The 12,764-nt window shown below is 43.0% G+C and overlaps 1 protein-coding gene across 2 annotated transcripts in view; it reads left to right on the top strand.

The window, feature by feature from the left end:
- The window catches only part of TMEM255B (transmembrane protein 255B), an 84,057-nt gene that overhangs the window by 27,432 nt on the left and 43,861 nt on the right, over positions 1-12,764 (top strand). For both annotated transcript variants that reach the window (XM_086610741.1, XM_086610735.1), the window contains one exon: positions 9,275-9,364. In XM_086610741.1, the coding sequence (XP_086466867.1) occupies positions 9,275-9,364 (90 nt within the window). The remainder of the gene's footprint in view (positions 1-9,274; positions 9,365-12,764) is intronic.

Below are 12,764 nucleotides of genomic sequence, written 5' to 3'. Positions count from 1 at the left end.
ATCAGTTCATGTCATTTGCCACAGAATACGGCAAAGCACCCCTATGAAATAAAAAGCTAAAATCCGTACAGATGTAAAAAGATGAGAATAAATGAAAAAGTACATTGCCAAAATACAGCTTTTGAAACAAAGCAATAATTTTGGGGTGCCAACTCTGATTCTGAAAGTGATTTTGGAATAGGGAGACAAAGGACTTGCGAAAACAGGAGAAGATGGCCGGAGAGCAGTGTTGCCTGTAAAAGCACACAGTGTCTGAACTGCCCTGGGAAGCCTCAGTGCCTCTCTACCTTCCAGTGAGAAGCTGAAACAGGGGGAAGGGGTTTGATCATACAGTCAGCACCCTATTTAATGGGCTGAAAGAAGAGTAGAGCAGCTATTTAAACAAATCTCTTTAAAAGCAGCCAAAACATGAGTGGAGCAGAGTATATGTATTGCACTTGCTCAGACTGGAGAGGGTCAATCATTAAGGTGGTTGTATCAGCTCAGACCAGGGAGAAAATTCAGCAGTGCTGTTTGAACGAACTGAGTGAAGCTGAGATGTGCTGCTGCTAGAAGGAAATTGGTAACTGCGGTAATGGTTACTGGGATATGACCAGGGGTCTGCAGATGCTGAGGAGGCTTAAAAAAGCACCGATAACAAAACTAACCCTCCTCTAAGAAAGTGAAAAAGATGACTTTTTTAGGTTGCCTTCTGTTTCTCGTCTTGGAAAGCGTGAACCAAGTACAGTTCACTCTTTCTTCCAACATTGTTTTAGTAACCTGTGCTGGACTCCAGTGGCTGGAACTCTAAGACTCTCCCAAACTCTCGTGAGACCTAATAGTGCATGATCAGTGGTGACATTTTAACTGAGTCATGACAGGCATTTACTCATCAGTGAATGAATTATCTTGAATTTAGTATGTATTCATTTCCACATATATCAAATTCATTCTCTGATTGCAGTGTAACAGTGACTCCAGTTTTGAAGTCTAAGTGCACAGAAACTGCTTGATATAGGTTATTTCCTTCAGTAGACCGGTCATTCTAGTAAAGATTTGCTTGTAAAACAATTTGAAATAATTTCCTGGCTGTTTCAGGTCTGGTTTTGTAGCTGATATTAGATTATGAGAGAAGAAAGAATATATTAATCTGCTAACCCTCCTCAATAACTTTTGTTTCATGTTTCGTAATGACTATTGATTTAATTCTTGCCATTCTTTTATTGCTTGAAGATAAAAATACAGGAAAATCCATCTTTATTTCATACAGTATCTTTCACAGAAACTGTACCTTCAAATGCTTTAGCAGGTTAGAAGAAAAGACAAGGTGAATTACAGAAAAAGCAGTGCAGAGCAGATTGGTATAAATTAAGGATTAATGCTCGAGAGTCTTTCTAGAGGGTGAAATGAACAGAGAGACCTAGAATAGGGAACTATCAGAGTTAACATCCAAGGTTTTTATGTGGGCAGTACAATGCTAAGGCAAAATCTTTCCATGCCACTTCTCTAGATAAGTGGAGTTGCAAAGGAGCGAAGCTGCGGTACTCAACCCCTGTGAGAAGGGCACAGCTGCTGCTAGCTGGCAGGGAGAGGGGCAGGAAGGCAGCAGAGATGCTCTGTGCGTGGGTGGCTGGGGAAGCCTTGTGAGAAGCTTAGCAAAGGGCAGTTGTGAAACATGGGCTTTCATGCCCTAAAGAGAAATGGCAAGCAAAGATGGCTGTGGGAGCCACCTCGTGTCGTGGGACCCAGCACACCTATCGCATAATGCTGGGCATGTGTCAATGTGATCAGGTGCTAATTTCCCCCATCTCCATAACTAACTGTTGCACCAAATGGCGCAAGTAAAGTTCCCGATAACTCAAGAAGTGTGTTTATCTGACCAGTAAAGAAACAGACCCTGTCCTTAAAGATCTCCGTGTATGCCTGGAAGAGCTGGAGTAAGCAGGCTCAGGACCTGTGCTCCCTTTCTTGTCTTACTGTGCTGCATAAGCCCTCTTGGGCTGGAGTAGAGCTGGGACCATTAAGTCACCTTGTTGCACCCGTTCATGGGCACTTCTGCGGTGGTCCCTTGCCCTTGTATGTAGCCTAATTGATGAATTATCTGCAAAAGTTGAGCATCAATGCCACTGGAAGAGAAAAAGAGAAAGCAATATGTGATAATTATGCCTACATGTGATAGAAATTAACTAATTTGTGAGTATCTAAGGTGTAACAAAAGATATAGCAAATTCTGCCTTTCACCATTCTGCCCTTCGAGATGTAGGGCAAGGAAAAAAAGAAATTTTCTGAATGAAAATACCATCTTTATTTTGAAAGTGGATTTTGGTCTTGTTTTTTCTCCTTGGCATAATAATTGATACCTCTCGTAGTTTCTGTATTCTTTCCCAACATTTGTTTATCTAATTAATTCTGCCTTTTTATGCATGTGAGTTGCTTAAATTTCTCATGGGACCTCTCCCCTGCCTGTTTCACATCAACTGGCCTTTTCATGTTGCTATTTTTCTTAATTATCCCTGACATGATACTGGAAAACAGCAGACTTCGTAGGCAGTAAAACAAACGTCTCCTTGACCACAAACAGCAAAACAACCCCAGACCTTATAGTTTATTCATTACGGCTAAAACCTAGCTTTGACTTTGATAATCCCTAGGAGTGCAAATTACATGAAACAGGTGAGACAACTGAATAGTTTCTGCCAGTGCTTCTACCTCCTTCCCTTCTGTCTTGGCCACATGGTCTCACCGCCTCATTTGCGCTGGGTCTAGTGCTGGTCTCTCCTTACAGTTATCTGATTTAACTCATTTAGGGGAACAAATAGTTTTCTGCCTAGTGAGTGAATTGCCCTGGATTACTGTGCATTTGGGCAAGCAAGGGAGCTGGTATACAGGGATGCACCCCTTTAGGAGAGAGAGCAGGAGAAGGAGCTGGACAGCAGGGAACCACACTAAGGGCAGGAGAGCAAGATGTCCTTTCAGATGGCAGTGAGCAGTCAGATGGGCTCAGCTCTGTGCCTTGAGGTGCTATTAACGACAGCGAGAGGCAGGAAAATCTGAATCAAAGATCTGATAATATTCAACAAGGTGTGACTGGACTTTCTGAATTCAGCAGCGATGATACTGTGGAAAGGCTGTAGGTTTCTAATTTGGTCACTTGATCTAAACACAAGACTTGATCTGAACACATGACATCATGTGTGCAGCATCTCTGTCTGAAGCCTTTCCTGGTAACACAGGTATCTGCTGTGGGCATTGGCTACCTTATTAGGTGTATGACAGTCAGAAGCAAGTTAAGTGTTTATGCATGGGATCCCAGTGCTTGTCTTCCTAAGCTGTAGCAAAACTGGTACTCTTAAAGCCAAGAGACATTTTGTGTTTATTTTTTTTCTTCCCTCCTTCACCTGGAAACCAGTCTATCAAATAGTTCTTCAGGCATAGGTTGGGCGGTCATAAAAGTCTTTCATAATTATGAATTCATGCCATTTTGACTCATGCCGTGACTGGAATTCCCATTAATGAATAAGAAACATGACGCAATCCTATCTCCCGCAGTGTGACAACCCTCCAGCAGAGCATCAGTTACAGCAGGGCTGTTACTGAAGAACCAACTTTTGGGAAGAGTAAGTTGGCAGGCCCTAAATTGTGAAGCACATTACCTGGTGTAGTGAGAAACCTCCTAATTAGTCCAGTTATGGAAACCAGCATAGTAGGAGCCTTTCCTGAGCTTAATTTTCATCACAGCAGCAAAACTTCTGTCCCAAGGGCAGGGGAAAAAAATGCCCATTGTGGGAGGGGAAGGAGCCACACAGGAGAGGACTTTCCAAATTAGAGAAAATTAGCTCACAGTTAAAAGTACTTTTATACTGTCCCACCTCCCAAGACAGGCAGCGTTTAGTTGATAGCAACATCTGAAATGCAATGCCATGAGTTTTACTGTCTTAGTTTTGTGGGCTGTTAATCTACAGCCCTGCTGAAGTGCCGTGGTAACACGTGCAGCTCCTGGTTGAGATTGTGCCAGAGGTGGAAAGTCGTTCTCTGTTGTGAATTTGTGATACAGTTTTTGTAAACTTCTGCTCTTACATCTTCATCCTCTGCATGCTGAAAAAGTGCAGCAGATTTATTTAAGCCTATAATAAGTTCTGAGCTTGGAGACACAGGGAAATCAAACCAATAAAAAGGCCCACAGAATTAAACTGTATTTTGGAGAATGTAAAATTAGGGGTAGCCTACAACAAACTGCCTGGTGCATATCTTTTCCAAATATGTTTACTTGAGTCTGTGCAGGGATAAAAAGGGCTTTACAAATCTATGGCATAACATTTACACAGCCTTATGCAAAGCCATCGCTTTCCAGAGCAAAAGGTATTGGATGACAGTGTTTCTCAATTTACATTGATGAGAGTAATTGTGATTCTTCCTCTGCTTGGAAAAAAATCCCAGAGAGACTTGATGAACAGCATGATGGTTGGAGACATTGGAGGCTGTGCTATGCAAAAGTAGCCATTTAGCATGAGCAAAATGAGTCTGTTAAAGATAATGTAACTTACATCTAACACTGAGGTGATTTCAAAAACAAAAATCCATGCATTTTCCGAAGTCTCAGAACTGCTTAGTTTAAATTCGGAGAACGAGACATCTCACACAGCATCTGGTGCTAGAAATGACTGTCATTGTCTGAGCAGTTGTGTCTTTTGACAGAGAACAGGTAAGGACTAAATTAGAGCCATGAGGAAGGCAGGTATGTGTGAGAATGGAGACCTGGAGCCTTGCGAGCCTTGCAGAGGTGTTTCACAGGGGTACTGGAAGCAGCCAGCGTGGTACCCGCCTGTACAAAGTGGGTGCTTACGCTGAGGAGTGATGTGATTTTCTGTGTGTCTGCTGGCAAGTGCTGGCCGCACATCTCCGTGTGTCACACAGCGGGGACGTGGAGCCAGCAGCGTGTGATCTGGCACACAAAGTGCCCAATGACCGGGGGTGCGGTGGTTATGGAGAGCATGGCCGCAGCCAGGGTGGCCACTTCACACTCCCCGTTCAGTCTGGTCCGTGGCCAGCTATCTCCAAAACCATGCCTGGGAATCGTTGGAGGAGGCTGTTGGTTGCCGGGTACTGGTGCAGGTGTGTTCCTGACAGCTGAACAGGATCCGTGACCAGCTTCTGTGGCCACGGGCTGTCCCCTGGCTCTGTTGCCTTTGGTAGGCTCGCTCTCACTGAGGGGTGACATCGTGCAGCCAGTGGTGCTTTGTGCCTGCTGAAGGACAAGAGGTTGTCTAAGGCAGGGAAATTTTGCAATAAAACGCAGGCCTTTTCTGAAAGAAGGGAGCATGCAAGAATTCAGCAGTCCAGCCTTTCACTAGTTTTGCATTTTTTGGTGTTTTCATATTTGTGTGGCATGACTGAAGATATACAGCAGCTCTTCAGTTATTATTGTGCATGAAAGTCCTGTGTTTCAAGTGCTATTTTGCTCTCCCTTTTGCTAAAACACCTCTGTTAAACAACTGGCTTTTGGGTTTGATTGTTAGGCCCACACAGTACAGTTTCCAGTGTTTAATAACTGGCTTCATGGTTCCCTTGTAAATCACCAAATTATTGTATTCTGTACCAGAACGAGGAGTAAACATGTTCTGATAATAACAGCTGTAGGGAAGCCTGGCTGTACAGCAGTGGAACAGCAAGAGGAAATCTGTTTCTTGAATAACTGTTAAAATATATAGTTATAAATAATGAATAGTTTTCCTGACAAAATATACTGCTATTAAAAATAGAGATGAGATGATGTGATGGATCAGTATTTATTTTTTTAAAGTGCTATTTCTTTTACCTGTCAGCAAGAATTCTCTATGTTTAAATGAACTGCACTGCTTTTCTTTCTTGACAGTGCTAGGTTTGTGAACTCACAACTCCAGCAATCACCTACCACTTAGGAAAATTAACTTTTGAATTTACAACAACTCTTAACTTGGCTGTCTTGGCTGCAACTTTTAGAAGTAATTAATTTTGTACTTTGTTCATGTGTTTCTCACACTCTCAATAAGCAATGGGAGGTTTGAGAGAGAATATGAATCTGTATTTTTATTTTAAGGGTTTTTTGTGTTGTTCTTCTATTATTATTTCTTTTATCATTTGAATACATAGATAAGGCAATTTAAGTCATAAGAACCTGAGTGTCATGTTCTGCCACTTCGGCACTGTAATAAGTATTACTTCAGTGAAGAAATGGTCCTCTTAATTTCAAAGGGACTTCTCACTGAAGTAGTTGCTAGTAGGCATGGGTAGGAACAACGGACTCTGGCTGTCAACCTTAGACTTGCACGCAACTCCTTCAATGGGTAGATGATCACCAACATGACTGAATTGACAGCTCCATTGCTTCTGTCTATACTACAATTTACTGTGCACCTTTATATGCAGTCTGTTATAGCTATATGGTGAAACTGAAAGGCCAGCATACCCATGAGGTGATTTAAGCTATCTCCACGAGTGGAAAACGTTGGTTTGAGGATAGTAGATCATTGATAAGTTGCTCATGTGTGAAATGAGAAGCTACCTTGAGGTCAGCTTCCAGTAAATTCGTCCTGAGCTCAGGCAATTTGGAAACACCTGGCTAAACCCACTAATTATTTGATTGACTGCTATGACTTGAAAAACAGGATAGAGGTATCAGACAAGAATGACTTAATCTGAACTTCTAAATGCTGCTGCTTTTTCAAATGAAGAGATCATGGTCTGTAGCAAATGCAGCTGCCACGGGGCAGCTCAGCCCTCTGGTCTCAAGTGATAATAGGTCTCTACGAGGAGCCCGCAGCCTCCTCGATCTGATGAGTTGCATGCGAAGATCTTTGGACAACCAGGTTCACGAGGCATGACCTGTCATCCTGGAGAGCCAAAGCATAGCAGAGGTTGAAGGGTGATGCAGCCAACAGTGCTTTCTTAGGGTTTCTGCTTCCTTACGGCAGGATGGAGCTGGCTGCAGGGGAACGCAGCAGTCCCAAGATCAGCAGTACCATCATCTTCAGTCGCTTCTGTGTGCCCCTTTCCTCCCCACGCTGAGGATTCTGATTACACACCAATCCCTGTGGCAGTGCTGGCTCACCTCTGGTTACATGATCCAAGAGCCATGAGCTAATGAGAGATTAAAAGAGTGTATCAGAAAGCATTTGAAAGCTGTGATTCTGCTACTTTTAAGTTGTACTTTTAGCAGATTCACTGAGAGCTCTTACTTCCAACTGTTAGATATTGCTTTGACCTGTGTGTCCAGTGCTGTAGGCTTATATGGCTGTAATTTCTTACTTGCCCAATATATATTTTTTTTGAGGAAGTCACCAATGCTGTGTCCTCTGTTGACACGAATGACATTGTACTCTTAGCAACCTAATGTAAGCGAAGGAGTCTGTTTTTCAAGGGGATTTATGCTGCCTTGCAAATTTTACACATGTGAAAAGAGTATTTAGGTAATGCAGATATGGATTTTGTATAGACAAAAGGGATATATGAACTGCATGGATGCAATTTTGGTAATCTCTACCTGGGCATTTCTGAAATACATGTTGTGAAGGAGCAATTAATGACTAGTAAATAACAAAGAGGTTCCAAATTCTTAACTGAAACCCTGGTCCATGTGTTGTATCGGTCAAGGACACTGTTCTGTCAGTTTTCAAGGGAATTTTTTAGTCTGTTGCAGTTATTAACTATAACTTAATACTGTTGTAAATTAGAATTAACCTATCATGTAGGATGTTTCAAAGGGTTCCTCTTGTGACTTTGCTTGAGAAATGCCAGAGACGTGAGAGATGTACATTAAATTATATTAAAAATGTAGCCAGAGAGAGCACGTTAAGTTCACTTTATATCCTGTGGGTACCCACTCATCCAAACTCAAGGTGCAGAGTACTCAAAGTCACAAAACCCTCTAATCTGAGAGAAGAAGGAGTGACAGCATCTCTCCCTCATCTGATGACGTTGGGGCTAATGAGCCCAAGAGGAGCACCTTGCCAGGGGTACACAGGTTTTCTCTTTCAGGACTCACTTCAGCTCACCTTGCTCACAGCACTGCATCCTTCAGCCATGCCCTCAAAATAAGCCAGTGCCACCTCAAGAGCGTGTGCTAACAGCACGGTGACTGGTCTCTGATGGAGACGCGTATCAGTGCTCGGCCTTTCCGAGTCCTGTTGCTATCTTCAGAGTGAATTGGATGGTAAGCTTGCCATATCTGGAGTTGTGCTAGCCCTGCAGTTGCTGCTAGAGCTGCAGCTGTAGTCATCCTCAGAGATAAAGTGAACACAGCTAGCAGGGGGTTCAGCATGCCCAACCTGCACAGCCTTTTCCCCGGAGCCCTCCGTGACACCACCACTTATGCTGGAGCAGTGCTCTAGCGTTGCACCATCCGCAGTCCTCTTGATTAAGAATTAATAATGCTTCATGAACAAAGCAGCTCGAGAGGTAGAATGAGGTCTGAAGCTATGGCAGGTAGGTTAACAAAGACAGTGTGCTGTCTGTGCTGCAGCTGGGACATGTCATGAGCTCTGCTGTGCTCTGCTGTGCACACTCTGAGGCTTAAGGGCAGGCTGGGGGCCCTGAGAGGGGCAGGGGCCAAGGCAGCACACCCCAGCCCTTCCAGAGGTTCTATAGAATCATAGAATGGTTTGGGTGAGAAGGGACTTTAAAGATCATTTAGTTCCAACCCCCCTGCCATGTGCAGGGACACGTTCCACTAAATCAGGTTGCTCAAAGCCTTATCCAACCTGGCCTTGAACACTTCCAGGGATGGAGCATCCACAGCTTCTCGAGTACCAGTCCTGTGAGTCTCTGATTTTGTTGTGGCATAAGTTGTTATAAGCTATTTGGGATGATAAAAGCTTTCTGAGAGTTCACGGGGAGTAAGTATTAACTGACTACAGTGTCTTTATTTGTATGTGTGCACTACTACCACTGTAGTAAAGCTCTAGAGATTGATGTGAGCCAAGAGGAACATGGCTTTTTGCCATGCTCCCTATGGACACCACTGCTGTTTTATTAAATAAGTTGATTTAGAAGAAATCACTATTGAATTCAATAACTCTTGCAGCTGACCTAATTTTCTCTAGAAAGATTTAAGCTTTTCTAGTAGACTGAATGGTATGTCAACTCAGCGTCAAGAATTTCTGCCTTTTTTTCTAGTGCGTGACTGGCATCCTGCCACAGTGATCTAGAGTGAATTACAGCAGAGGAAACCATCATTTTAGAATACTAGAAAAATTAGTGTAATTGTTTTACTTAAAGAATTATATTGAAAACAATTCTCCATCTGTTTTTCTCTTCTCAGTTAGTAGCCTCCATCGTGTTTATCAGCTTTGGCGTGGTAGCAGCGTTCTGTTGTGCAATAGTTGATGGAGTGTTTGCAGCACGACACATAGTAAGTACAGTGATTTTCTGTCGGCTTTCATTTTTGGTTACTTATGTCATTTCTAGCAGAAATGTATTTTCTTTGGTTTATGTCTAGCAGTATGTTAGTTTTTTTGATACTTCTCGTTGGAGAAATGTCTTTTGGCAAAAAATCGACGGCAAGCCCATCATGCCAATACCCAGAGATGGTGCCAACTTCTTATTGGTCTCTCAGAGAGTTCCAAATACAGATGTGATGTAAAATGAAGTAATGACAGGCATGCTAAAATGCATACCTGCTTAGGAAATGGAAGACACTTCAGCCACCAGCAACATTTGTTTCCTTTTGCACAAAGGCTTTGTGGGCACAGTAAGGATTTGGAATGCACCAGACAGTGATGAGCCCCAGAAGTCCGCATGGGATCTTTAGATGGGAATGGATTAAAGGGAAGTGGATTGCAACAGCACGAAGGGAACATTTTGTTGGAGTAAAGATAGCAGAGGGAGTGGCAGGCTTTGGTTAGAGGTAGTGTGAAGGGGGAACCTAGTGGGTGACAAACAACCCAAAATTCACCATCTGCCTGCCATCAAAGGGTGAGTGGGTCATTTAACCACTGCAACTAGTATTCTCAGTGTGTCTTCAAAACCCAGGTCTCCTCCTTCCCCCAAACCTATTGCCATCTCTGCTTCAAAAGGACGTTTATAGGCATTCACAGTAGCACAGTTGCAGAGTGTTACTAGTAGTTCATTAGTGTCTGTGAGTGCCTAGGAGTCTTTCTCATGATCTTCTTGTGTAAGCACTAGACAAACTTAGAACAAAGTTTTTTTTTTATTTTGGCTCACAGAGTTCAAATTAAAATAGACAGAAAGGATCGATAGAAGAACAAGACAGACTAGGTTGTGGGGTCATTTGAATATGCCAGTTTACATGTTAGATATGTGCTGTTTGCTCTTCTATCTTTTGTGATAGAATACCTAAAAATCAATCTAAACCCAGCCTTTTAATTGAGCTTTGATTTCCAAAGCATCAGGAAATAATTAGTTATATAATAGATGCTAGAACTCAGATGCAGTGTGCTACCTAATACTGCAAGTATGATGGCACATGACCCCCTCACTGCTATGAAATATCGTGGGCCTGTTCATCTTTCTGCTTATGCTCATTGAGAAGCAGCATAACACCACTGGCATCAGCAGAACTCTAATTAATTTTCTGTTAGCCAATGCATCAGAATAATTCGACTTTGTATCACTTAGAGCATAAAGCTGTAAACTGAATTCTTTTTTGCTGTTATTGAAGAGGACTTTAAACCAAATGTGGGCTTCAGAACCTCTTGTGCATTGCACAAGGAAGGAGATGTCTATTGGTATAAACAACTGATTTGTGCAACGTGAGCGTGAATAAATGCTCTGGATCATAACCACGTTTTGTGCTATGCAGACCCTACATGATGCTGAAGTGGCCTACTTTTACTTGGATTCTGTTGTTGCTCTGGATGACACCTGGTATAGCTTTGTCTCTGATTAGCATTAGCCCAGAGAGCCTTTCCGTGGGAGCTGCTTCAAAGCAGAGGAGAGCAGGTTCTTGTTTAGGTTTCCTGCTCTTGAAAATTTGGTGGTTGTGCCTCTGAAAACCATTGCCACTTATTCAAATGTTGGACCTGTCTCCCGATTTCCCAAGCGTTAGGCATATTTTTGTCCTGCTTTGACGTGATCATGAGGACGTGTTCAGATGACACTTGTAGAGTCTTACACCTTATAACTGCAATGCAACCATGCAGTTACAGCCCCCACTGCTGAGGTTAGACACGGTGTCGCCTTCTCGGAGGGGAGTTACTGCGTCAGAGGACAGCGTGTGTGCTCAGTCTCAAACACAGAGACGGGCATCGCCCCATCATCTTCCTAGGTGTTTCCTTTGTCAGTTTGCACCCTTTTGGCTTTAAATTCCTTTCACATACGTTACTTAGCTATTCTAGAAATGACACTGCTTCCTACCTAATTCAAACAACAATCTCATATTAGGATATTATTATACCCTTATATCTGAAGAAACAGCATCTTATTTGTAGTACCTAGAGTTTATATTCACCTCCTCTTTATTGTAGCATAAATAGCTGCGTGGCATTGCTTGCTGTCATGGCATGCCCTTGATGTGTCGTTATGGACTAAAAGTGGTTCAGTCCATGGCAGTGCTTTCTGGGGAGAAAGTGGACCAGCGAGTTGTCATACGGGAGCACCAAGGCACAAAGTCATTGTACTCCCCCAAGAAGAAAGCATCTTACAATCTTGGGTGCAGTTCTTTCTCTGGTTAAGTCAGTGACTGGATATGACAGCATCATTTGTGCAGGGCTGGAGATTGTAAGGGGCTGGTTACCATCCAGCCATCCCTCAGAGTGCTGGAGATGTTCAACCCAATGACATGAACCTGCTTCAGTCAGGGCATGACCTGCTTCATGGAAATCCATTTCCAGTTGTTCACATTTGGGCCAAGTTTTGTTTATTACATCTGTCTCTTCTGGTCTCCTTCATGTATTACAGAACAAAGAAACAGTAGTACCATTTGTTGGAAAACTAATTTGTGTGCCAACATCGTCACACTCACTTCATCTCATTCTCCTCCTCTGGCTACTAAGGAGCATAATAGGATCAGATGAAATAAAGGTTTACATCACCTGATTTCTCTGGCACACCTGGGGAAATCTGTAGGGGTGGTAGTGTTAGTACACTCCCAATTTGATTTACAGGAACTGTGAGGCCTTATCAAAAGAAGGTGTGTCATGTAGGCTACGGTGTCGTTGCCACTGCCTTACATCCCTTTTGCATCACCACTAATTTCCTTCAGGGAGAGCAGTAACACCATGTTTGGTCCTTTCCCCGCAGGCCACTACCAGCTGTTTTCAGACTGGTGGTGTGCTGTTGCTACTTTGGCCGCTGCCTCTGGGAGATAGCTGCTGGAGAATCAGATTAAACTGTCCTCTGTTCAGGGACAGGACAAACTTCTGGCATATCAGAGCAGGTGTCCAGGTGTACACTAAATCCATAAAGTTTTTGTGAGGAGGAGTTGGGCAGCGTTCACTTTTCTGTCTCCAGTATCAGGGTGCTGGTACCAAGGCTGCAGGTCCCTTTTCTCCGGAAGGGAGAAGAACTATCTAAAGCCAGGCGGGCTTCAGACCGACAACAAATACAACATCCTCCTTCACATCAATTTGGAATAAGAAATGTCTCCTAGTTTTCATTTTATTTTAACTTCTTTTGAGATGGTAGGGATGGGAAGAAGACAAATCACGTTATTATAGCTTTTTCTTAGTGTGTGCCTGCTGTCAAATGGAGGCTATTACTGTTGCGCATTTTCTCCTGCTCTTGTAAAACTGTGGCTAGAATAATAAAATACTTCCCTTGTTTTATTTTCTTCCCAAGAAGGCATAAAATTG

Source organism: Tauraco erythrolophus, chromosome 1, assembly GCF_009769465.1.
Source record: "Tauraco erythrolophus isolate bTauEry1 chromosome 1, bTauEry1.pri, whole genome shotgun sequence".
Lineage (NCBI taxonomy): Eukaryota > Metazoa > Chordata > Aves > Musophagiformes > Musophagidae > Tauraco > Tauraco erythrolophus.
Note: the sequence above shows the minus strand (reverse complement) of the source record. Positions and strands in the feature narration are given on the sequence as shown.